Source organism: Camarhynchus parvulus, chromosome 1A (genome assembly GCF_901933205.1).
Source record: "Camarhynchus parvulus chromosome 1A, STF_HiC, whole genome shotgun sequence".
Taxonomy (NCBI): Eukaryota; Metazoa; Chordata; class Aves; order Passeriformes; family Thraupidae; genus Camarhynchus; species Camarhynchus parvulus.
Genome location: NC_044586.1, coordinates 22,566,749 through 22,590,067, shown reverse-complemented (window position 1 = coordinate 22,590,067; position 23,319 = coordinate 22,566,749). Strand labels below are relative to the sequence as shown.

Here is a 23,319-nt window from a genome sequence, read left to right as displayed (position 1 = left end):
CCTTTTTTTCTTTCCCTTTTTTTTTTTTTTTTTTTCGTTATTTTGCTGTTGTTGTTTCAAGCCTTCAGATCTCCAAGAAGTCCCTTGTGGAGCTATTTTGGTTATTCCTCAATGCAGCAGCTGAGAAATCCTGGAAGAACTAATGACAGGAACAATAACAAAAAGCAGAGTTGGCTCTAGAATGCATTGGGATTAAGGGGTGGGGAGTTCAGTAAATTATTGAACTACCTGGATGAAGAATTCATATCAAAACCTATTTTGCCTTAGTGCCTGACTCTCATTTGCATTTAAGAGCTGTAAGTGTTTTAGGGATGAGCTCTGAAGCTGCTTCTCTGTATGTTTCTTGCTTCAAAGAGAGGGATGAGCCACTTCTCTCCTTACATAAGACGTGTCTGCAGGACTGGGGCCATCCTCCACACTGAACCAACGAGCAGCACCTGACAAGTCCATTCAGAGATGAGTTTCTGTTTCTGCCCCCACACCCACCCTGCAGCAGCATCCACACCACACCTTTAGCCAAGGCTACACGGGGTGACCCAGCCAGTTTGCTCCACTTTGCCTAAAACTAGGCACAGAGGTGTCCCTTTCCTGGGATGGTGGCCCTCGCACAGCAGGTCTGGAGATGGGATGGAGACAAGGCCCTGGGGCTCTCCCCTCCCCCTGTGCATGGGATATCCCTCTCCCTGGCTGTGTGAGCAGGACCCTGCCTGGCTGCCCCAGAGGGCATGGATGCACTGGGTTTGGCCATCATGCTGAGCAGGTTTGCAGCCAAGACAGGAGTCAAGGGGCTTCAGCACCAATATGGGCAGGAGGAGCCCTGAGCGCACAGGCAAAAAAGAGCAGCTACCTGGGGTGCTCCAGTGCCAGCTGGAGCTGCTGCAGTCAGGGACTTTCCCAATCTCTGAGGCATGAAACCACTAATAGCTCTGTTTTGATCCCACTACTTTGAAAGAAGCTCTGAATTTTCAAAAGCAACCAACTCTCATCAGATGTTGGAGGCTGCTGCCTTTGCCCATTTTCACTTCGGTTGGGAACGCTCTGAGTTGTGTGTCTGGAAATGCCCAACTACTTCAAGGAGCCTCAGTTTTGGATGGCTGGGCTTGTGGCTGCTTTTGGAACAAGCCACAGTGGCTTCCCAAGATATTTTGGTGGGTGATGGCCACCTTAGTGCTGTAGTAACCACAAGGGTTTTGTGCAGTAGCAGTTCTGTAACTTCTGAAGTTGTAGGTGCAGGGTTGTCTGCCCTTCCTGAACCTCTCATTCTCTGAGCCTTGACTTTCCTTGCTACCAGTCCTTTGGACATCAAAGCAGCTGGTTCACTGAGGACCTTGCTCTGCAGAAAGGGCCTGGTGTTGTTCTCCACCATCAATTGTTTTTTGTAAGGAAGAGAAAATATCTTTGCCCAGCTCAGGCAAGACTAGCAGAAGAAACACAGAGTTTCTAGGCTGTGCTGTTTTTGAGAGATGAGACAAAAAGAAAAAGCAGCTTAGAAGGCTCTCAAAACACCTAGCAGTGAGAGGGCCAATGGCCAAGCACTGCACATCCCAGAAGATTGAATCCTCTTTGATGTGCCTTGGAAACACCTTGTCCCTTCCCACAGGCTCCTGCTGTTTGCACCCCAGCGAGCCCATGGGTGAACTGATGCCTGCTTGGGGGAAGCATAGAGGGGAAGATTCACCTCAAGCAAGAAGCTGTAGTGGTGCCTCTGTCCTATCTGCCAGGCTCTCTGGAACATTTCCAGCCTTTTTCTTTCCATGCTCCACTGGAGTCTAATCCTGCATGCAGAAAATTCCTCATGCATTTTGCTCTTACTCCTTCAGGGCATCTGTTTTCTCTTTCATTCTGTCTGGCTGCTCAACAGCCTGAACTCAGTTACTGTAATCCCTCCATCTTCAGTGATGTTCTCAGCTCCACATAATAAATATTAACAGCTTACACGTATCTTGGGGTTCTTATGCAAGGGCTCCAAATAGCTTTATGGTTCATAGGCACATGGGGCTCACTTTATTTGCCAGCAAAATGCAGCCACCGATGAGGCAGCAGTTGTTTAGCAACCTACAGTGACAACACACAATAGTTAAGACGGAGAGTGAAGATAAATATCGTATCCATTTGAAACTCCAGGAGGGGATTGGAGTTGGCAGAATATAAGTACTCATGCTGAATTTTTGCCAGAATGCTCTGAATAGAATTCCTGTGCTTACAGAAAGAGCTATAGGATTTAAAATACCTAACCTGGTGGTTTATTTACAACTCACTTTAAGGGCATAGATGTTTTAGGGTGCCAGTGACGTTCTTCACTGGAGAAAGGTGAGTCACTTGAGTAATGAACTGCACAGATTACTCAAAAGCCCTTCCTCAGACATTCTGAAGAAGGAAAAAACAGATTATTTTGTGTATAAACAACTATCTATTATCTGTCAAATTAAATGATATTTATGTCTTTTAGGCAGACTCACCTTTCAGCTATGGCTATCTCCACCCTGAGAAGACACCAGGCCAATTGTGGCATTTTTTCAGTGGTGCCACAAACTCTTAGATCTCCTAACACTAAAAGCCTTAATGTGGGAGGAAAAATAAAAGAGGAGAGGGGAGAGGAACACATTCCTTCCTCTTCTGAGCATGGTGGCTGAAGGAGCAGGGACTCTGGTTGAGGATGCTGCATTACCCCTGTGTGATCCAGGGAGCATTGGTGGCATCAAGTGGCACTTCTTCACCATATGCCTCTTCTCTATTGGAAAGTTCAGGTGTGACAAAAGCAACAAAGTGAATGGGAAAAAATAACCTGTCTTAGCTTCAGCTGATGCCTTGGCTGCTGAAGAAATCCCAAACCCTGTGTGACTTACCCACAGGCCATGTAATGGAGCTGAGCACTAGCTGTTGGCCATGACCCTTCCCAGCTATTCTCTGCTATTTAAAGATTTTGTTATAAATGGGTGTGCTGTTCAGCTAATGGAGAGCTTAAAATAAAGAAGTCCCTGGTGATCCTTTAGCCACAGAGGTGCTGAGAACCTCAGTTTTAGGTGGCATCCAAAGGCTTGTCTCACTGGCCTGAGCACCTCCAATGACCCTCAGCCAGTGACCAGAGCTCAGGGACATGCAAAGCATTCCTGCTACTCTCATTCTAGGGATAGAACATCTCATTTTGACACTCATCTTGCAGAGGGATAGCTCTTAAAAATAATATTAGCTGCCTATAAGACAAACTTCTCCTGCTTATTCAGATCTTCATTTGCTAGCTTCTCTCCAGCAGTCCTGTGAAGCGTAGCTGCACTGTTTTTCTCTGTCTAGGTCTTTACATTTCTAGTGGTTTTGAATTTCACTGCAATGCAAAAAGGCCCCTGCTCTTGTTTCTAGAGATCGCTCTGGGTCTGTCTGTCCTCTTCCAGACACTCTTTCATTTTAAAGGGGCAGGGGCGAGGAGGTTTTTCCACTGTTGTTATAAGCTGCATCTTCCCCTCGCTCCCTGGGGACAATATTAAATACCGATATTGGCTCACGAGCCTCTTGCCCCTGTACACAATGTTCAGTCTGTTCCTTTGACCTGGACTCCTAAGCCATGGCTCACAGAGCATGCACAGAAAACCTGCCTTCCTCATCTTGTTCCCAGAGGCTGTACAGGCACAGCTTAGTGTGATCCACCCTCTCCTACCCACTTTATTTTTTTGTACTTCCTAAACTGGTAATGATGCCTAAGGATCAGTTTGTTTTGCGTGATCTGCTTTATATAAGTGTGTTGGCAATTCTTAAACTTTTATCTGGAGCATCCACTTGCTGGAATATTTCCCATTGGAACAGTTCTCGGTATAAGTTCACAAATACCAGAGATAATGGGATGGGGGAATAAGCAAGAAAAACTTGTTTATACAGCTATTGAGATCTGTGCCAGGTTAGGGAACATAGAATAGGACAAAACCTTTTCAAGTCCATTTTAATCCATACTAGGATCACACTGTCCTGTTAAATAGCCACACAACCATCTGGAGGATAGGGCCCCCAGGTCAAATGACATTTTGGATCAGCGCTGGACAGCAAGGCTAGGCTGGGCTCAGATACCTGAACTCTCTGCTCCTTGCAGGGCAGAGGCAAGGGCAGGGGACAGGGTTGAGGGACTGCCAGCCCCTGTGATGTTCAGCCTTGGGGACAAGGCACCAAACCTCCCGCAACTCTGCTGCCTTTGCCTGCGCGCCACTGAACGTCACCTCCCTGGCAGGGCTGGGAGGGTCTCGGGAGGAGGTGCCTGTGCTGGCACGTTCAGCACACCCATTCCTCCTGGGAACGACAGGGGGGCAGGGAAACGCAAGTGTCTGCAGGCAGTCGGGCAGCACAGGGAACCCCGCGGGGCACAGCCGTGCCAGCCGCACCCGGAGGGGGCACAGGCAGAGAGCCACGCACCCACACACACCAGGCATCCCTGCTGTGCCTTCCCAGGAAACGGGCATTTCCCACCGCTCTGATCCTGCCCACATATTTCTCAGTGAGCTCAGGTCTTGCCTCTGAGCACTCAGTGCTACTTAATTTATCTAAAGGGATAAATCCTCCTCTCCTACTTTCCACGCTGGCATTGCACAAGTGCCTCAAACCTGCACACCACACGTCAGGGCGTGGCTACACACTGGCCTTAATGACAGCATCCCGTGCTGCATCATCCTAATCCCCTCGCATTCCCCTTCTTCCTCAAGTGACAAGGCTGGATGCAAATATAAACGCAGGAAAGAACCTCGGCCAGTTCTGCCTCTTGCCCCTCCTCCTCTAATCCCCTCTAGCCCTCTCCTGGCTTTGCCTGGTGCCTCACCGCCCCAGAGGTACCGGGTGCTGCGGGTCATCCCCCAGGCCTCCTGGGTTTGCAGGGAGCGGGGGAGGCTTGAGGGGACGGCTGGAGGCGGGAGGGAAGAGCCTCGCTTGCCGCCTGCCGTCAGAAATCTGAACTGAAGAGGAGGATTGCCGTGATCCCGGCCAGCAAGTCCGGGCCCGGGCTCACGGCGGCGTGCAGGCAGCAGGAGCCCTCCTCTCGCTGCACAGCTCCCCGCTCTGACACGAGGCTGCCCATCTGCATCTTCCAGGCACCACGGAGTTGTGGCTTCCAGCTGTGCACCACCAGCTGTCTGTACAGGGAAACTTCATTACAAACTCCACCTGCCCTCTACACCTTTCCAGATGGCCTACATTAAGGGAAAAAAAATGCATTTTACCTACAAAAAACCAATAACCTGTATTTATGGTTTGACTCTAAGCCATAATTCAGTGCCAAAGCTCAACAAGTAAGTAAACAAAGAGCTTATGCTTTTAAGTCACCTGCAAGGCTTCAGGCCACTTTTTCAGCAGCAGCTTTCCTCCTGCAAGGTGCAAGCCTCAGTTCAGGAGGAACAGAAGGTTTCACCAGGAGGAGCTGTCACACCCACACACGACATTATAAGGAAGAGAGCAAGCCACACGGGTGCCAATGACTGTAGCTATAAGTTATTTATTCTGCAAAATAGAGGTATCTTCTATGGAGTTGAACACTGGAATCACAGCATTATGAATTGAGTTGTGGAAACATTATGACAGCACACACACACACACGCAGGCACACACGTGTACACCTACACACGCGCACACACGCAGCCTTGGCACGGGGCGGCTCCTGCAGCATCCACAAGGAGCCCTCTCCACACCTTTATTTGCAAAAACCTGCAGTGAGGGCTGCATTCAAAACCCCTTCCCCTATTCACAGGGCTTCCCAGGGCTGGGCAGGACTGGGAGCATGGCACGGGCAACACGTGTGTAGTGCACAAGATCCCCTGCTCAGTGTGCAGCACATCCTGGACAGGAGTTAGCTGTGGGCAGAACGCAGCCCTCAGTGGAACACTCTCACCCTTGCCTCAGTCTCTGCTCACACAGATGAGCACAAGGTGTCTGCAGGAGGCAGACACAAGTTAGGACACAGTCAGCGCTCCCTGCTCGCCATGGTCCATGTTCCAAAGCCGGTAAAACTCTGCAAAATCCACGTAAGGTTCCACACGCCCATCCTCATCGGGCTGCAGCGAGTGGGTGGGGCGGGAGCGGAACAGACCTCCATCCGAACTCGAGCTGCTGCTCTGCGTGTGAGTGTTGGTCGACTGCAGCGTCACAGTTGGGCTTTGGCTAAGGGGGGAAAAAGAGAGAACATAAACATCTTTATTCTACTCCACCTGATGCACTGGACAAGAAAAGCACCAGAACAAGCACCAGTTTCTCCACAGACCAAGCTGTCCTAGCAGACAGGTAAAAAGTTGCAGTCACTTGCTCTATGAGAGCACTCAAAGTGTTGAGAACTGATTGGAATTGACAAACATCAAAGGAATCTGATTCACATTAACTGGAAGGCCTTAAGTACAACCAGGCATCTGAGGAACAGAGAGGAAGCAGGAAAAAACAGGCATGCACTCTGCTGGCCTCCCCATACCCAGAACAGTATGAGCTTTACGGGAAGAGTCTGGCAGCGAGGAAAGCTATTCTTGCATGACCTGTGCTGCAGCCAAGGCAGCTCCAGTGCATCAGCCTCATTGTTTCTGGAGCTACAGAGCACAATACCCACAGCGCTTCTTCACTGAACAGCATGTACACACCATGCTGTGCCAAGGGCTCAGCCTAAACCACAGCCACTAACTAGTATGACCCTGCAGACTGGATCCAAAGAGGACCCAATTCTAACCTTTATCCACCTTTTTTTCCCCTGGGCAGTGCCTGTAAGCAAACCAGCTTCAGCAGCGCAGCCTCTCCAAGAGCCTTACAGGGGACCTGCATAATCCCTATTCCTTGCTGCAATGAAGGGCACCCACACTCTCTCTGTGCACAGCACCCAACACACTTGGCACATGAGGCCCAAAGAGAAGGGCTGCTCACTGCCAGAATGCCCTCCACAAACAGCAGCAGATGCTGCTCCCAAGGCATGTTGCCAGAGCTGGCTCCAGAGCTGTTGCTTCACTCATTCCCACTCCTCACGCAATAGCTTTCCAGCTAACATGTTATGCTGGCTGTCAATGCTGTAGTGGGGGGGAGCACACTCCAGATAAGGGACTGACTGACTGACAGGTAACTGACAGCTGTCTCTGCTTTTCAACCACTTTATGCAGTGTGAGGTGCAGGGAAAACTCTGGGTAGCGAGAGAGAAGGAATTTACTTAGTGAGGGTGGGAGTGGCTTCGTCCAGAGTTGAGCTGCTGTGGGCACCATTGACCATCTGGCCTTGAGAAGGCATGACAAGAGACAGGGTGACACTTGTCTTGCTTGTGCTTTGGGAGCTGGAATATGGCACAGAGACTGGGTAGACACGGCCTCCTGAGAAGGGAGAAAACAAAAGTTATAAAATGCGATTCAGACATGAGCAACTGCAGGTGCAGCACAGCAGCAAAAACCCCCAAGAATTTGTATCAAAGTGCCCTTGATGCTGTACTGTATCCTGTCAAATTGTCACAGATTCCACATCTCAAAAGCCAATAATCTTGTTTAATAAGAAAATTCCTTCTACACCAACTAGTTCCTCTCCCAGTGTGAGATGAGTGCTGGATCAATCAGGAGATCTTATCTTCCTCACCCCATTTTGTTTCATTCTCTCCCCAACACACCTTGCGTTGGCGTCAGCGTGGGCTGGCTCATCTCACCCAGGGGGTACCCAAAATTCCTCACAAGCAGCGTCATGTCTTCGTGACGGGGACAGAACTTGGACCGCTCCCCACCACTGGCAAAAGTGTCACAGTGAATGCGCTTAACCCGGTCCACCACTGCTTGTGCCACAGCATCCAGTGACGTCTGCTTGGCAAACTCTGTGGCTATCATGGCTGCAATTTCCTGAGCAGAGAAGGGGGGGAAAAAAATCACCAAAGGAAAGATTTCTAGGAGATTTTGGAGGAAACCTTTTCCTGCCATCTGATCTAAGAGTTTTTATGGCAACTCATCTGACTGTGATGCTTACCTGCTGATAATGTGCCTTTGTGCCTTGAGTCATCCCACTCCCTTTAATGAGCTACTCCTAAGGGACAGGCAGCTGCCAAGAAGAACGGGCTTGGCAAAGCAACTCCCATATTATTAGACTGGAATGGGGTGGCACAGGCATTCAGCCTGGCCAGCAGTGACAGCACAGATGAGGAGGACAGCCTGTATGAGAGCAGCTGACACCACTAGAGTGAGCCAATATCCACGGGAATGTTTCCCTTGTGAGCAGGCTCACCTGGTTGGCCTGCCCAGGTCCATGAGCTGCCTCCAGTGCTTTATAGAGCCCTTCGGACATGAGCACCAAGAAGCCCGTCACCCCATCCAGCAAGTGCCCTCCGTGGATTTCAGGCTCTGCTATGATGGGCTTAGACTTAGCAGCACTGGAAAGAGACAGTAATTTAGCATTTAATGGTGACATAGTAGCTGAGAATGGAGTGATCATGAAGAAAAGGAGGGCTTGAAACCCCACAGTTGAGTTTTTCTGACCTGAGCAGTTCAATGTCGGTATAGCCGTACTTGACTTTGTAATCTCCAATGCGCCGAGTGCTTTCCTGCCCACGAATAGTTCCCACTTGTTTTATTTTCCCTGCATCCAAGCCTGTCAGATTGAAAACCAAAAATGCTTCATTAACTTTGTGAAACTTACAGAACTTCCTCTGAGTAAAGGAATATCCACAGCTACACAGAACTGTAAGACAAAACGAGACACTGAAGAATCATCAGGAGCTAAATGGAGAAAAGGAGTATCTGTGTTTGAAGGGACACCTTTTCATTAGTTCCAGGCTGGGAAGGAGAGAGAAGGAGGGAGACACACACAGCCCAACAGGCATACTCTGAATGCAACAGCTGGCCCTGAGACAAAGTCCACATGCTGGTCCAAAGGCACCAGCAGCAGCTGGCCTGGCTGCACAGGCATTTGCAGAAAAGGCAGGGGAACACCTGCACCTGCCAGCTCTGGATTGTATGATGGGAGGAGAAGGCAGGAACGAGGAAAACATACATGAAGGATCCTGCTTTTTCTTCCACCTGTAACTGACCCCTGCTCCTAAGTTCCACATGGCAATTTCACTAATACATGAGACTGCAGAGAGAGGCTGTGGAGTCTCCCTCACTGGAGATATTCAAGAACCTGTACAACGTGCTCAGGGATGACCCTCCTTGAGCAGGAGCTTGGACCAGATGATCCACTGTGGTCCCTTCCAACCTTACCCATGCTGTGATTCTGAGAAAAGGAGAACTATCTACAAGAGACACTGAATTTGCTCAAGTGCTCAAATTCACATGGGCTACTCCTAAAATACGAACAATGATCAAGCAAGTATTTATTTAAATAAACTTATGGTGATATAGGGCCTAGGAAGTAATCTGATCTTGAAGAAGGTTCTAACAGGGACCATTTGAGTGCTGCTGCTGTTTGAGGCAGGACTTGGAGCAGATGATCCACTTACCTGGTCTGTTCTGGCAATCCCCCTTTCCTCATACCTAGAGCTATCAGCCAGAAAACACTGAGATTTAATCTAGGGATGACTGTCCTGAGTACAAGGTGAAGGCAGGGGTCCAGCTGAAACTCCCCCTTTGAGCCAAACCAAGCCTTGCTGCACAGATGGCTCCACACCTACCCCAGCAGTAAGACACAAGTCCTCCATCTGCTGCAGACCACAGCTGACTCATCAACATGGCCTGGCTCATTTGCCAGCTCCTGGCAGGGAGGTACATGCCACTGACAGACACAAACACAGGGAGGCTCACAGGACGCCAAGAGAAGTCATGTCTAAATCACAGCAACTCTCCCAGGGTACTGAACAAGCTGTGATGTGCTGGCTGAAGAACCACAACATCACAAGACCTCCCCCAGCCCTCCCCCAAGACAGGGGTGGCACAGGCACCATCATGACAAATGCTATCCCCACTACCTCTTATCACTAACTCTTATCACTGTCCTTCAACCAGCCCAAAAACAACCTCCCCTGGGCCCCCAAAACAGCCTGTGCACACTGTCTTGTTCCACAGGATCTTCCTTCTGCTGGGACTGTAGGCAGGAGCACCAGTGCTGCGACAAGTTAAGGTTGGTACATCTAACAGATCCTATGGGCTGCAGCTAAATTCTGCATTTTTGGTACTAAAACCACTCAAAAAGTCTCTTTCCCTGGATTCTTGTATTCAGTGTTCCGTTTCACAGCACACATCCCTAGTGCAGGAGTAGAATGGGAATGAAAGAGAAATAGAATAAAACAAGACCTGTAGCAGAAATTACCACATCAACAGCCTCACCCGATAAGAATGTATCTGCCAGGTGAATCTAATGAAGAATGCCACCTCAGATCTACCTAAATAAAAGTACAGGACTCAAGTATCTCAATAAGAAGAATTTGGTACTGGCAATCACACAAGTGGTCTGGGTGAGCTCTAGACCAAGAAAGCAAACATGTCAAACATTGTAAAGGAAAAGAGAAATCGCCTAAAGCAAAATGTCAGCATTAAGAGTTCTGTAGTTACTGATGTGAGAGAAGTAAATGCCAGTGCTTGGCCTGGCTCTGTCTGAAGTGAAGCTGCTTTTTTTCGGCAGCAGCTTGTACAAAGGCAAATTGAAATGTAGCATCCTGAGGGTGAGGCATAACACAGAACTTAAAGCAGCATAAACTGCGGTTTGCCTCCACAGGAGCCGTCATACATTGTCTGCTTCACTGCTACCCTCTGGCTCTGTGCTTCTACTCCTGCCTTCCTATAGACTGCACCAACAGCTGGAGGGCAAATCAATGCCACTTTGGCAGCTGGACACAAAACTAACACTCAAAAGTTGAAACAAAAGCGTAGTTTTCTGCTGGGTCAGTGAGATGAGCTTGCTCACCCTGTAGCCCCAGAATGGCTAGAAAGACAGGAAAAGAAGGCATTGAACTTGTCATCTGAAAACATAATAAGCTTCTTTTTGTGGTTATTTATTGTTCCTGTGGCTTGAGTCATTCTTGCCCCAGATAAACAGTCATGCGATGTTCTCAGCTAAGAACATGAAACCCAAACACTCACCCAGCTGAGAGAAGCGAAAAAGTTCATCTTCATTCTCTGTCGTGTGGTCCACATTGAGCTGAGTCACCTGCAGCCCATCCACCGTGGACTTGCACAGCAGTGCCCGATTGGTACCTGCAGTGGGAGCAGCGACATGAAGCACCAGATAGCTCTGCTGTTAACAGGGACAACATAACCAAAGGGAAAAGGAGCAGAGACAGAAATAAAGACAGAAAAGAAGAGAAAGGCTCATGTATGATCTCCAAAAAGCAGCCTTGCCAGCAGCACAGTAAGGGCCTGCTAGGTAGCTCTCCATCCAGATCTGAGCTGCTACCTCCCAGGAAGGTTCTCTATTCACAGTGAACCTGCACTCCTCCTCTCAACCCACTTTCCCTCTGTCTTTGGCCACAAGCACCAACATCTGCAGGGATGAAAAGCCAGGCTGATTTCAAGTGCTTGTGCAAGCAGCAAGCATACTGCTGTTTGGCCACACACCAATGAAACTGTCCCCCACATTCAAATGTCTTTTACTTCCTAGAGCCCCTGCCACCCTCAGGAATGCTGAGACTGAGCCACAGACAAAAACCAACTCACCCACATTGGCGATGTAGAGTTTGTTGTTGAGAACAACAGCCACAATAGCCATGGCTCCTCCAGAGATCTCCTGCTCTACAACCTTCAATCTCTCCACAATCTTCTGGTACTGAGGAGGGAGCTGGTGGTGAGGGACACCCTGGAATCCAAAATGAGGGGGAAGCTTAAACACAGTCCACAACACAGAAATCACAGCTGGAATAAAAAGTCTGCAGGGAGGGGACTCATCTTGACATGTCTTAGCCTTGTGTCATGCCTGTACAAAACATAACATTTTCTGTTCAATCCTATCACATGACATAGCTTTGATATAATTCTGGAGAGGAGAGTCCAGTACACTTGAAGCCCATACTTGCCCAGATGCCATACAAATGTGAGGCCTTTCATCTCATGTGCATGGCTTTGTCCTGGAAGAGCCACATGTAGAGGCTGAACTCCTCTCTGTGATACCCTCAGCTCCTTATTCAGATAACCAATGTCAGGTCTAAGCAGTGCGAGTATGAACAGTGGGAACTCCGGGAAATGGACCAAGGCACTTGCTGCTCTTCATGCAAGCTTCCAGAAGAGAACCACAGAGAAGTAACTTTCACTTACAGCCTCCCTTGGATCAAACTGACTAATATGCCCAAACCTCATCCAGAAAGCTGGAAGGTGGCACCTCCAGCAAGCTCTGCTCTTAGGGTTACATTACCTCTGGTAGCTGAGACTGCAGGCTGGCCTTCTCTGCTAAGGCATCATCAATGGACTCCAGGAAACTTCTTTCCACCACATCAAAAGCCTAAAGAAGGCCATAAAGAGAAACAAAGCACTTATTTGATGCCTACAGACTTTGGGGTACTCATCCTCACCTCTCTAAGATGAGCTCATAAGAGTGGATGATCACTGTACATACAGACTTTCAAGGACCAATACAGCACATTGAAACACAATTGTTTCAGCACAACCAGTTAACGGCTTGTAAAAACAGTCTGCAACAACTCAAAACAGAAGACAACACCATAAAAATTACATTCACAGCAATGTCAGAGACCTATCTGATCTTGTGTGTTGATCCTGTCACTCAAGAAAGCACACTCACAAATCCATCTCCCCACACATTAACTTCTTCCCTTCACTCACTGACTTCTCACCCTTCACAGGCTGACTTGTTCCTACACGTCCAGGGAAGGCTGGCTGCAGCTTCCTGGAGAGCTCTCAGCACTGTGCTGACGGAGCCAGGGGACAGATGGGATGAGGCAGGAGTGAAACAAAGCACTACAGATGCTCAGGATGAGTGCAACTGCAACCACCACATGTTTCCAACCCCCACAGAAACCAGATGCTGTTCCCCTGATGGCAAAGAGGACGCGGGTAATGCAAGAAGCAGGAGCTGCTCCCACTCAAAGCTTCTTTACCTGCAGCAGAACTCGACGCACGTCAGCATCACTGTGATCTGCGTGGAGCTGGCCCAGCAGCAGCTCTGCAGAGAGCCTCTGACCCACGAAGTTGGTGACTCGGTTGCCATCATAACCATTGAAGACACCATAGAGGTAGCAGTTGTTCTCACTCCTGCCAAGAGGGCAGAAGCAAAGAGGTCACAGATCGCTGTAAGACACACATACAAGTAGCAAGTTCCCGCAGACACCTCTTGCACGCTCAGGCCCCACCCTCTTCTTCCATGTCCAGTGTGACAAACTAAATACCTCTATTACTTGCACTTGTGCCAGCAGGAGTTACTGTCACAGGTGCAATCCACTTACCTGAATTTTAACCAGTTATCTTCCAAGGGGTGACCCTCTGTCCCCTTGCCATCTGCACTGTAGGAACGGTTTGGAGCTGAGCCCACCCCAGAGAGATGGCAGGATGGTAAGTCATCCGTCCAACTGGGCTGCTGTTCCTGGCAGGAAAAGGAAAGAGACCATGTAAACCCCAAGCAGGCTGAAGTGAAGATCGTGGTGCAGTACAGGCCACCAGCCCACCCACACCCTCTTCACAACCCTTCTCCCTTTGCTCACTAATAGCACAGCCAATAATTCCACATTTCCCCCGGCAGAACAGCATCACTTACCACAGCCCTTCCCTCTGAAGCTGACCTCTGGCTCTGGTTAACAAGAAATCAGATGCAAAATTTGCACGCAAGTTTTGCACTCCATACAGCACAGCGCAAGCTTAACTATTCCTATGGTGAATCAGATCCTCATGCACCCCTGGCAGAGGAGTGCAGGGAAAGCTCTGGATTCTCCCAGGACTACTCAACCAGGACAAGTGGGGCCTGGTGCTGCAGCCAGCAATGAGAGAGACATCCCTGGGGCCGCCATCTCCAGCCAGGCCTGCAGGCGCCAGCTGCCCCTCACACAGCGGGCACCCCGAAGCCCGCAGCACCGATACGGCCCCCCAGCCACCTGTGGCCACCGTGCGCTGCAGAGCGGCCGGCCCGGCAGCGTGCGGGCCGCTGACCCCGGCGGGACCCCCGCAGTGCGGGCCCCCTGCCCTGAGGCGGCACAGGGGGCGGGAGAGGAGCAACCCACCGCCCGCGGCGGGGGACCTCCCCCTTCTCACACGGCAGCGCGGGGGGCGGGTGAGGAGGAGGCCCGGGGACTCCCTCGCACCCACCTGGGGGGTGCGTGTGCTCGGAGGGGGGGAAGATGCCACTCACACTCTGCAGCAGACTCCTCCTCTGCGCCGCCATCTTGCAGCGGGAGCGGCCGCCTCCGTCCCGCCCGCCACAGCTCGGCCCGCTCAGGCCCCGCCCCCGCGCCGGGCGGCGCCGGGCAGGGCCCGGGCCAGAGCCACGGAACCGGAACGCCTGGAAGGGTGCCTGGCCTTACACCTTCCTTCTGCTCTGGGCGGAGCGCAGGTGTCTCCATTTCCTACCTGTGGCCTTCAGGTGTGCGAGAAAGAAGCACCTGTTGGCCGCCGCTGACAGCGTGTGTGTGGGGAGGAGGAGGAAAGAGGGGCAGGGTTGTGAGGATCATATAATCATGGGATTGGAAGGGACGTGTGAGATCGTCCAGCCCAGTTGTCCACCCAGCACTGCCACTGTAAGCCCTAAGACACATCACCCAGTGCCAGATACAGATGCTGTTTGAATACCCCCAGGGATGGGAACACCCCCATCACCTCTGTGGGCAGCTTATTCCAGTGCTTGACCACCATAACAGTGGGGGAAAACATCTCCTGTCTCATCTTAAGGCCATTTCCTCTAGTTCTCTCACTGCAGGCACAGTAGAAGAGACCAGCCCCGACCTCACTGTAACCTCCTTTCGTATGTTGTAGAGAGCAATGAGCTCTCTTTTTAGCCTCCTTAGACTAAAAAAACCCAGCTCCCTTAGCTGTTCCACATAGGATGTGTTTTCACTGGACCTGCTCCAGCATCTCAATGTGCTTTGTAAAGTGAGGGCCCAAAACAGAACAGAGTCCTTGAGGTGCAGTTGGTACTGTGAATCCTGGATCCTGTGAAATGGGGTCACCCTGAGTGCCAGAGAGCCCTGAGGTAGCCTGGTGTTGAAGTAGTTTTTTAGTAGTGCATCATGTTCCAAGCAACCTCCAGGGAAGACTCTCAGCTGAGAGCCCAGGTGCCAGCTCTCAGCTGCACCCTGTTCCACAGGCACCACATGCATGCTGTCCATGTGTCTCAGCTTGCAGTCTATGTCCTGCCCTTTCCCTCTCTCTTTTGCAGGCCATAACAAGGATGTAGTTGGACCATGTCCTCAGGGAAGCAGTAGGAAGGTCTAGGACAAATGACAAGTGGTTCTCAATCCTCACTGCAATTCAGAGTAGTTCTTACTAGTCTCCAGTCAGGCACAACAGTAAAATCACTTGCGTGCCTGCCTGAGCAATGCAGACAAAATCAGAGAGCACCGCTTTTGCTCTTATTTAAGGTCCTTTATTGGCATAGGCTGTTTCCATTGAATCAGCTCAGCTGGGGGAGGAAGGAAGACACAAGATTCAATCTTACTGCTTTCTCAATATTATAAGTCAGCAGAAGAGCCCTCCAGGAGCGTGAATGGCATATCTTAATGTGTGTGATGGCCAGCAGTCAGGCTGTGGCAGCAAGGCTTCAGGAAGAGCCCTGTGTGTTTCCCTGTGTGTATTGTGGCTGCAGGGGCTCCAACATGAGAGACGTGCAGTTTCAGTCATGGGCAGCAGCACAGTTGTGGCGAGGGTGGGAGTGTTAAATAGTCTTGACTTCCAGCAGTGGCTTGATACACTCATAGTGACATCTTTGTGGCAGACATATTTGATTCAGATGCACTTCAGAAATAATTGCCAGTTAATTGACCTCGTTCTATGGAATGATGGCTTTTGCTGCAGGTTTTTTTTTTTTGCCAGAGGGTTCCAGCTTCCTTTCCTGTAAATCCTCTGTCTATTGTTTTGTTACATTTCTTTCTTCAAAATATACAAAGATTACAGATCCTTCTCCTTCATGCAAGGCTCACAAATATACAGACATTCAACCAGAATTAGGTACATGGGCAGAATTACTTTTTTTAAAGCTTCTATTATGCAAAGATAGAAGAAAATGCAAGACTTAGAACCTGGGTCTACAAACAAGTTTCCTTAGGTTTAGGCTTCTGTATGAGCTTGGTCTCAGTGATGTCATTCAGAGTATTCCTCTGGGTAAAGCTGTGAATAGGTATAAATAATTATAGGAATAGGTCTGAAGTATGTATTAGAAGTAGGATGGACAGATTTAGTACTGACAAAGATTTGTTTTCTTGCCAGTATCAAAAGAAGAATTCCCAGTCCTGCAGAAAAACGCATAGCACAGCATTGTCCGTGTCATTAAAAAGCTACAGGCAAGTGCCTTTGCTTTAAAACAGGATGACACTTTTTCAGCATTGCAGCAGCAGCTTATGGTTATTTAATGCCACTGAAGGTTGCAGTCATGCACCTTGATGAGCACAGTCAGACTCTGTCCTTGCTCAGAGCGACACTGAAATCAGCAAGGCTTTGGGTGTGCCTAGAGACTGTCAGCACGTATTGCATCGCAAGGCTGGGAATTCAGGAGTCATTTCTGTCTTCTTCTATCCATAAGTGAGTCCTTTTGAAACTAACAAGAGCAGAGTCTGTGTGAGAGTGCGATAAGGCAGAATGTGAAGTCAATGAGAGAGCAAAACAACTTTCCTAAAGATACAAGATAGAAAATCTGCCACTTTCCTTGTTTGTACAATGGCTTGTCACCTCTTGCAGTTCAAAATGTGCCCTGTTCCTAATTTAAATATCTGGCTTCAGCTTGTAGTCACTAATCTTTGTCATTTGGGTTTATCTTTTTTTTTCTGCCAGTTTGTGCTGGAATGCAGACTTGGTGCAAGTATTTTTTTCTTGGTGAAAATACTTGTGCCAGATTCTGCCTTGATACTCCTGTGGTTCTGTCATTGAGCTTCTGCCCTAACCTTGAGTCAGTCAATTAACTACTTGACCTGGAAAAAAAGTGGATAGTAGGATTTAGCAAATGAGGCCATTTGCAGCATTAAATGCATGTTTGTCCAGCATTTCAGTCCTCCAAAGGAAAGTGCTACAGAAGCTGGTGAGCTGCTCCATTAATGTCTGCTCATTGAAAGCTTTATGCAGCACTTGGAAGATGAAATAGTGCACAGAGTTTCTGTTGGCTGTATTGATCAAACTTATTTTAACCTCTGTTTATGCTTCTTACTTTCTGCAAATCCTTTCAGAAATTGCTGTGCCATATTCCCATGCAGCCAAGATCTCCTCAGAAATGCAGGATATTGATCACTGAACCTCACCATCCATGCACAAGTAAATTAATTATATGATTCAGTGGTTACCAGATATACAGCTCCCCCTCTCATGTTGAATTCCCACATTTCTCATTCCTCCCTCTCTCTCACTTTTTGTAATTAGTCTCCCATTTTCTCTGTCCCCACTGCTAGGGATTATACACACAGTATTCCTGGTCCCAAACTGTACTGCTCCCTTCCTGGTTTTATGGAAGCTTTCTCTGCAGGAACGGAAGAAACATGGTCACTACTCTGGTGGATGAAAGATGAACAGCATGACTGAGGAATGTGCCATGGGGAGCAGGGAGCTGGGGGCAGCCCCTGCACAGTGCTCTTGTAGCCACTCAGGAACTGGGAAGCATTTCCCAGATTGCTGGCACAAGCCATTACATCGTTTCTCTCTACTGATGATGTGTGAGATATGTTTAGGGAGATTTTTTTTCTGCTTTGATGCTAACAGAGGCTGGGGCTGGAAAGGAAAGCCATGATTTTTGGCAAAGCTTGCAGGATGTGACATGGAAAGAAGGAAGGGTCTCTCTGACAGAGCCAGCTTGCCACATTCGCTCTGCTCTCACGGCATACAGAAAGGGATGGTGGGGGGTGGTGTTGTGAGGCCTCACACAGCTCCACCCCGAGGTCACCTCATCTGCCTTTACCAACTTCAGCCTGATGCTTCCCACAGGTGCAGGTGCCCTTATCCTCCTTGTTTCTTCGCAGGCCACTGTTTCCAGGCATGCTGGAAGGGCAGAGAAATAAGATGAGGCAATAAAAAGAACAAGTGTTAAGGAAGGAAAGCTGGAAACAACAGATTCCTTCCCCCAGCACCCTCTGTGAGAGCTGGAGAGCCATTATGGAGAGCTACTGCCAGAGAAAGGGGGAATGATGAGAGGGTGCTGATCCCCCCAAGAGAGAGTCAAATACCTCTGCAAAACAGAGTTTGTACAGTTTTAGGGCAGATGGATTTATGAGGGAGGGAAATGGGCTGTTTCATATAATTTTATTGATCTCCTTGATGCACTAACCAGAGTTTTATCTCCCTGAGCCCTGGGATTATGTGAACTTTAAAAAAAAAAAAAGAAAACAACTTTATAACAGAATTATTTCTAGATGTCATGGCTGCAGGGAGAAGCTTCAAAACATGACTCATAAGCATGTGAAATACCAGAGAGCAAAACTAAAGAGATTTCAAATGATTAGAAAACACAAACAAACTAGTAATGTTGGAGTCCTACTCATCTGAAATGCTTGCTTTTGGCAACATCTTGTCTCACCAGTTCTTAACACCACCTGTTGCCCACACAGATATTTGCCTTTCTGTGGGCTTGGTATCGCCACAAAACATCCACCCCAAAAGCTGTGACTGTAGGAAGGGTCTTTGTCCAAACAAAGATTAATCATGAAACAGATGGGTCGGTCCACCAACACTTCTGCACATAATCTGATGTGCAGCTGCAGTGTGTGCTCAGTAGTGGCCCCAAGAGGGGAGACAGTCTGGGGGACTGGCTGGAGCCTGCTCACCATCGTGTGCCTCTGTTTACTGTCCTTAAACCCTACAAAGGTTGGGAGATGTGATACTCAGGTACTCGGGTGACAGACTCATTAAAAGGGGATGAGAGGGAAGCTTTAGCTAAGCATCAGCACAGGATGGGATTTTGAATTTCATTTTTATTGCAAAGCCTGTTGGAACAAGATCCTTTAGAGTGATGGGCTGCCAATCACTGACACCCACTGTGGGCAATGGCCCTGAGAGCTCATTTCCCAGGATTTGATTATGTTTTGAACACCTGCAGTACACCATTGCTATGTGTGAGCAATGGTCATACATAGATGACTAAAGATAAAGACACATCAAAGGACTAAACACTTCTGCTTCCCTGGGTGTGGAAATACAAGTGTTTATTTCCATATGGATTTCTATCCTATATTCCTGTAAGCCCCCCATCCACACCTCCTATTGCCATATCCTTTTCACAGTGAGAGTCCACTTCTAACATGTCATGTCAGGTTTCTCAAGTTTTCCAACTGATTAGGCAAGAGACACTTGATGGTGTGTGTGATTTGAAACTTAGGCCAAGTAAAACATACAACCATTAGCTTCCACCAAAACATAGGGCAGATCTTTAGGTTTCTTTCTTCCATCCACGCCACTGATTGTCACTAAACTTGCCAGGTTGGCCATGCAGGAGCACAGGAGCCAATGCTCTTGCAGCCAACCAAGCTAAATCCCTCCCCAAAGAAGAAAATCCAGACCATTTTTTTTCCATATAGTATGGTTATTTTGAACGTCATAACTTTATTGAGACACCAGTAGTTACCACCTTCACTTTGTTAACCACAAATATATAGGACATTGTAAACACAGGTGCCGAGGTGGCGGGGTTCGCTGTAGTTGAATTTTGGAAGGGACGGGGGCAGGGGAAGGAGGAGGAGGAGGAGGAGGGCTGAAGGGACACTCGGGCTTAGACAAGACCACTCAGAGGATCCTGTATGCGGCAGGCCATCCATGAGTCATCGGGTATACGTATATATGTATAGCTTTATATTATACATCTCTTTAAATATATATATATAATATATATACTATACACAGGCAGTAATGTGGCAGGGGAAGGGGCAGGGCAGCCCAGGTGGTGTTACAAATGCCACACAGGCAGCAGGGAGTTGTCTGGATGGATGGTTTGAACTTGCTGCATGAGGTGGCCTCACTGGGTTCCTTACCTTGTACCTGCTCTGGGGATGGGAGCTGAGACTCCTGTGGGAATTACCCTGCAATGCTGCCTTCCTGAGTCCTCCCAAGTGCTTGCAAGGGTACAGGGACAAAGACACCTCCTCCCCTGTGGGAACTGCCAGGAATAACGCAGAGAGGAAGGGCGGGTGATGAGGTGATGAACAGGGTGGTGGGGACATGGGTGATCTGGGGATGGGGACACATCAGGAGGCTGAATGCACAGACAAAACTGGGGCAACATTTCATCATCTCTTTGCCCTTCACAGCCTCTGCTTCTACAAAACAGTCCCTTACTTGGGGGCTTCATAAAATAAGAAGACATTAAGGGGCCATTGCTCCCAACAAGGGATGTGTAATCCTCTGTAAGCGGAACAAATGGCAGAGGGGGAAGAAAGCTGCCTTATCATTTTGCTTATACAGCCTTCCCTCTGATCTCCTAATCTCTAGAGCAGGGCTGATCTCACCCACACTTAGAATGTAAAAGGGACATGTTCCAGTCAGCTGCTCAGGTCTCGCCTATGATCACCAGAAATAGGCAGCACCTTATCAGAAGCACCTAAGATAAGATAACCAGCCCTTTGGGTAGGTCTGTATGTCTCATCAGCTACAGAACCAGCCAAATGCCACTGGAAATTGCATTCTGCATTTGAAAGGGCTACATGCAAACAAGCAGAGTCCCACTCCCAGGTCTGCCACCACCAACCCTCCAGTGCAAAGGCTGAAAGCACATGAACCCAAGCAGAATATGTCTTCTCCCATGAGCAAAAGCAAGAAGCTGTCCGAGTATCTATTGCTGTAGTGTCACACCAATGCTTTTCTTATGACACAAAGCAAGGAGAACAACAGAGAGATGGGAAGTCACCCAAGATGAAGTCACTTGGCTCATGTCCCACTGAAGTGCTGGTTCTGAGGGGGAGGCTCATTCCTGCCTCAGGCCCACCTGAGCCATCAGCTGGTTACATGAGGGAAGCAAGCCCAAGAGGATAAAGAAAAGCTTGCTCATTAGTCAGCCCCAAATGGTGTTTAGCCACCTACGTAACTCTGATGGGAGAAGGGGCATGCAAGATGCTCCTGCACCACGCCCCAAAACAGAGCCCCAGGTAGATCCCCCACACACTGCCTGTATCTCTCCTTATGTGCCTAGTGACTCAGAGAGGAGAGATCTCCCAAAAGGTACAACATATTTTTGTGCTGAGGGATGGTTCCTTATAGCCTCCACCTCCTCTCAGTTCCCTCCCCACACCCCAAAGGAAAGCATGAAGGATGACACAGATGAATCTAGGTGAGTACAACTAACCTCTCTCCTCCTCCACCTCATCATTCAATTCTTCTTCCCTGGTGGGAGACAGACAGGAGGGTGCTCCCCCCACATCCAGTCACAACAAACCTCTCTCAATAAAGTAAACCTGTCCCAAGCCTAAATATTAGGCTGAACCCACAGAAAATTAACCTCGAGGGGCTTCCTTCCAAAAAGCACCCCTCTTATTTACAGTATTGCATTCAGTCCTAGGCACAGAGCAAGGGATGTGTGCCTGTGGCCAGTCATTCCTGCTGCCTCCTAGGGCTACCTGATCCCCCTTCCTGTCCTCACCAGTGGGTAACCACCAGTGAGGCAGGCCAAGCCTGGGGAGGACAAGCCATGCGGAACAGCCACCAGCAGCACAAATGTGCTGGAAGGAACAGGGAGAAACGGTGCCTGTATATACAGTGGAGAACACTGCTCCACTTCCCCCTGCTGCTCTACATTTCTACCCCTTCCTTATCTTTGTGGGGGACTGGGAGGAGGGAGGGACTGGTAACCTTGGTGTCCTCCAGATGAGATATTCACACAACCACAGCCCAGACCTGCGTCCCGTTCTCCCCACTCCTAAGGGGGCTATGAGGAATAGGCTGGATGTGCAGTGCAGGCACTGACAGATTTTGGATCTGCTCCTGATCTCTGCTACTGGGACCAGTGTTGCATCAAGCAAGATGGCTGCCTGGGGGATGGAGCTCCTCACTTCTGCAAGATAAAGCCTGCTTCTTGTGCTCTGAGACATGTCTGTGCCTAGGAGAATTGTCTAGGTAGCTATTGCTGAATTATTTCCATTTAGGGGAAATCTGGAATCTGTCTTCACACACAGACCTAACTTCTAACTTGGAACAAAGAGTGGGCTTCCACAGCTGTGTCTTTACTTGGAGCAAATCATGAGGAGTGTGGAATGACACCCATAAGAGCTCTATCTAACAGTCACTGCTGCCACCTAGGTGAGGCTTTAAAGTCAGCCAGGATCTGAGATGCTGCAGAGGAGCACTAAGATATGGTCTATGGCAAGTACAGAAAGACCAGTTTTCAGACAGCTCAATCTGGCCCCAACCAATTCTCTACACACCAAGACCTCTTCCCTATCTGAGGGGGAGGCAAAGCACAGCCGTACAGGGCAGGACCCTTCCGACTTGGCTGCACATGTGCAAGAGCCAGACACATGCTGGCTATCCCAGAAGCAGTATTTCTTCCTAAGTGGGGTCCTCCTCCATTCCTGTGTGCTACAAAGATGGTCTCAGCAAGAGGCTTTGCACTATTGTAAAGGAACAGAGGAACAGAGGAAGGTTCAGCAGGACCTGAGAAGCAAAACTGTCTTTCTTTTCCTCCTGCTCTGGGTGAAATGACAAAGCTCCCCTCTCCCCCTCAAACCAGCCCAGCTGGGGTTGAAGGCTCTTAGGGCTTTCTAAAAGCCCACCTCCTCCATACTTCCTCCCACAGGCACTGTGTCTGGGCCCAGAGACTGGGCATGGCTGCCCTCCTGCCTCATCAAACACTGGTCTGGGAAGAGCAGTGACTAGCAGGATGTACAGGCAAGGGGAATCACCTCCACCTCAGTCCAAGGGGACTGAGGAAGGACTGAATCTCAGGGCACCAGCCCTCTGCTCTGCTCAGTCTCTTGCTGTACCCTACAGATGTGTCTGCGATTTCTGATTGTACCTGCAAATCTTCCTTTTTCCCTTCCCATTTCTTCTTCTTGTACTCCCCTCCTCTCCAATACCACTTCTCCCAAACCCTCTAAAAATAAAGGACCCCTCCCTCACGAGCATGTGGCAGGGAAAAGCCCCCTTGTCTTCACATGGAGGACGCTGTTCCTTCTGTCCTCCAGGCCCCTCCTCACACTCTTGAATGCTGACTCCAACACCATTCTCCTCCCTGAGCCACCAGGTGCTCCAAACCGATGTGGATGCTCCCACATCTACTCCAGCCGTTAGCAATACCACCTCTTCTAGGAAGGTCCCCGGTCCCTCTCATTTCTTCTGTTCTGCCTCCAACACCCTCTCCCCTGCCCTGCTG

The 23,319-nt window shown here is 49.2% G+C and overlaps 1 protein-coding gene across 1 annotated transcript; it reads right to left on the bottom strand.

Annotated features, from left to right (window-relative positions):
- Positions 1 to 5,438: 5,438 nt before the first annotated feature.
- On the bottom strand, positions 5,439 to 14,310 carry TAB1 (TGF-beta activated kinase 1 (MAP3K7) binding protein 1). Its single transcript, XM_030959911.1, has 11 exons — positions 14,188 to 14,310; positions 13,292 to 13,428; positions 12,947 to 13,100; positions 12,244 to 12,330; positions 11,553 to 11,691; positions 10,980 to 11,093; positions 8,442 to 8,553; positions 8,191 to 8,335; positions 7,589 to 7,811; positions 7,145 to 7,301; positions 5,439 to 6,126 (listed from the first exon to the last, which is right to left on the bottom strand). Exons 1-11 carry the CDS (start codon positions 14,218 to 14,220, stop codon positions 5,919 to 5,921), a joined length of 1,509 nt encoding a protein of 502 aa, XP_030815771.1. The 5' UTR covers positions 14,221 to 14,310; the 3' UTR covers positions 5,439 to 5,918.
- Between the last annotated feature and the right edge of the window lie 9,009 nt (positions 14,311 to 23,319).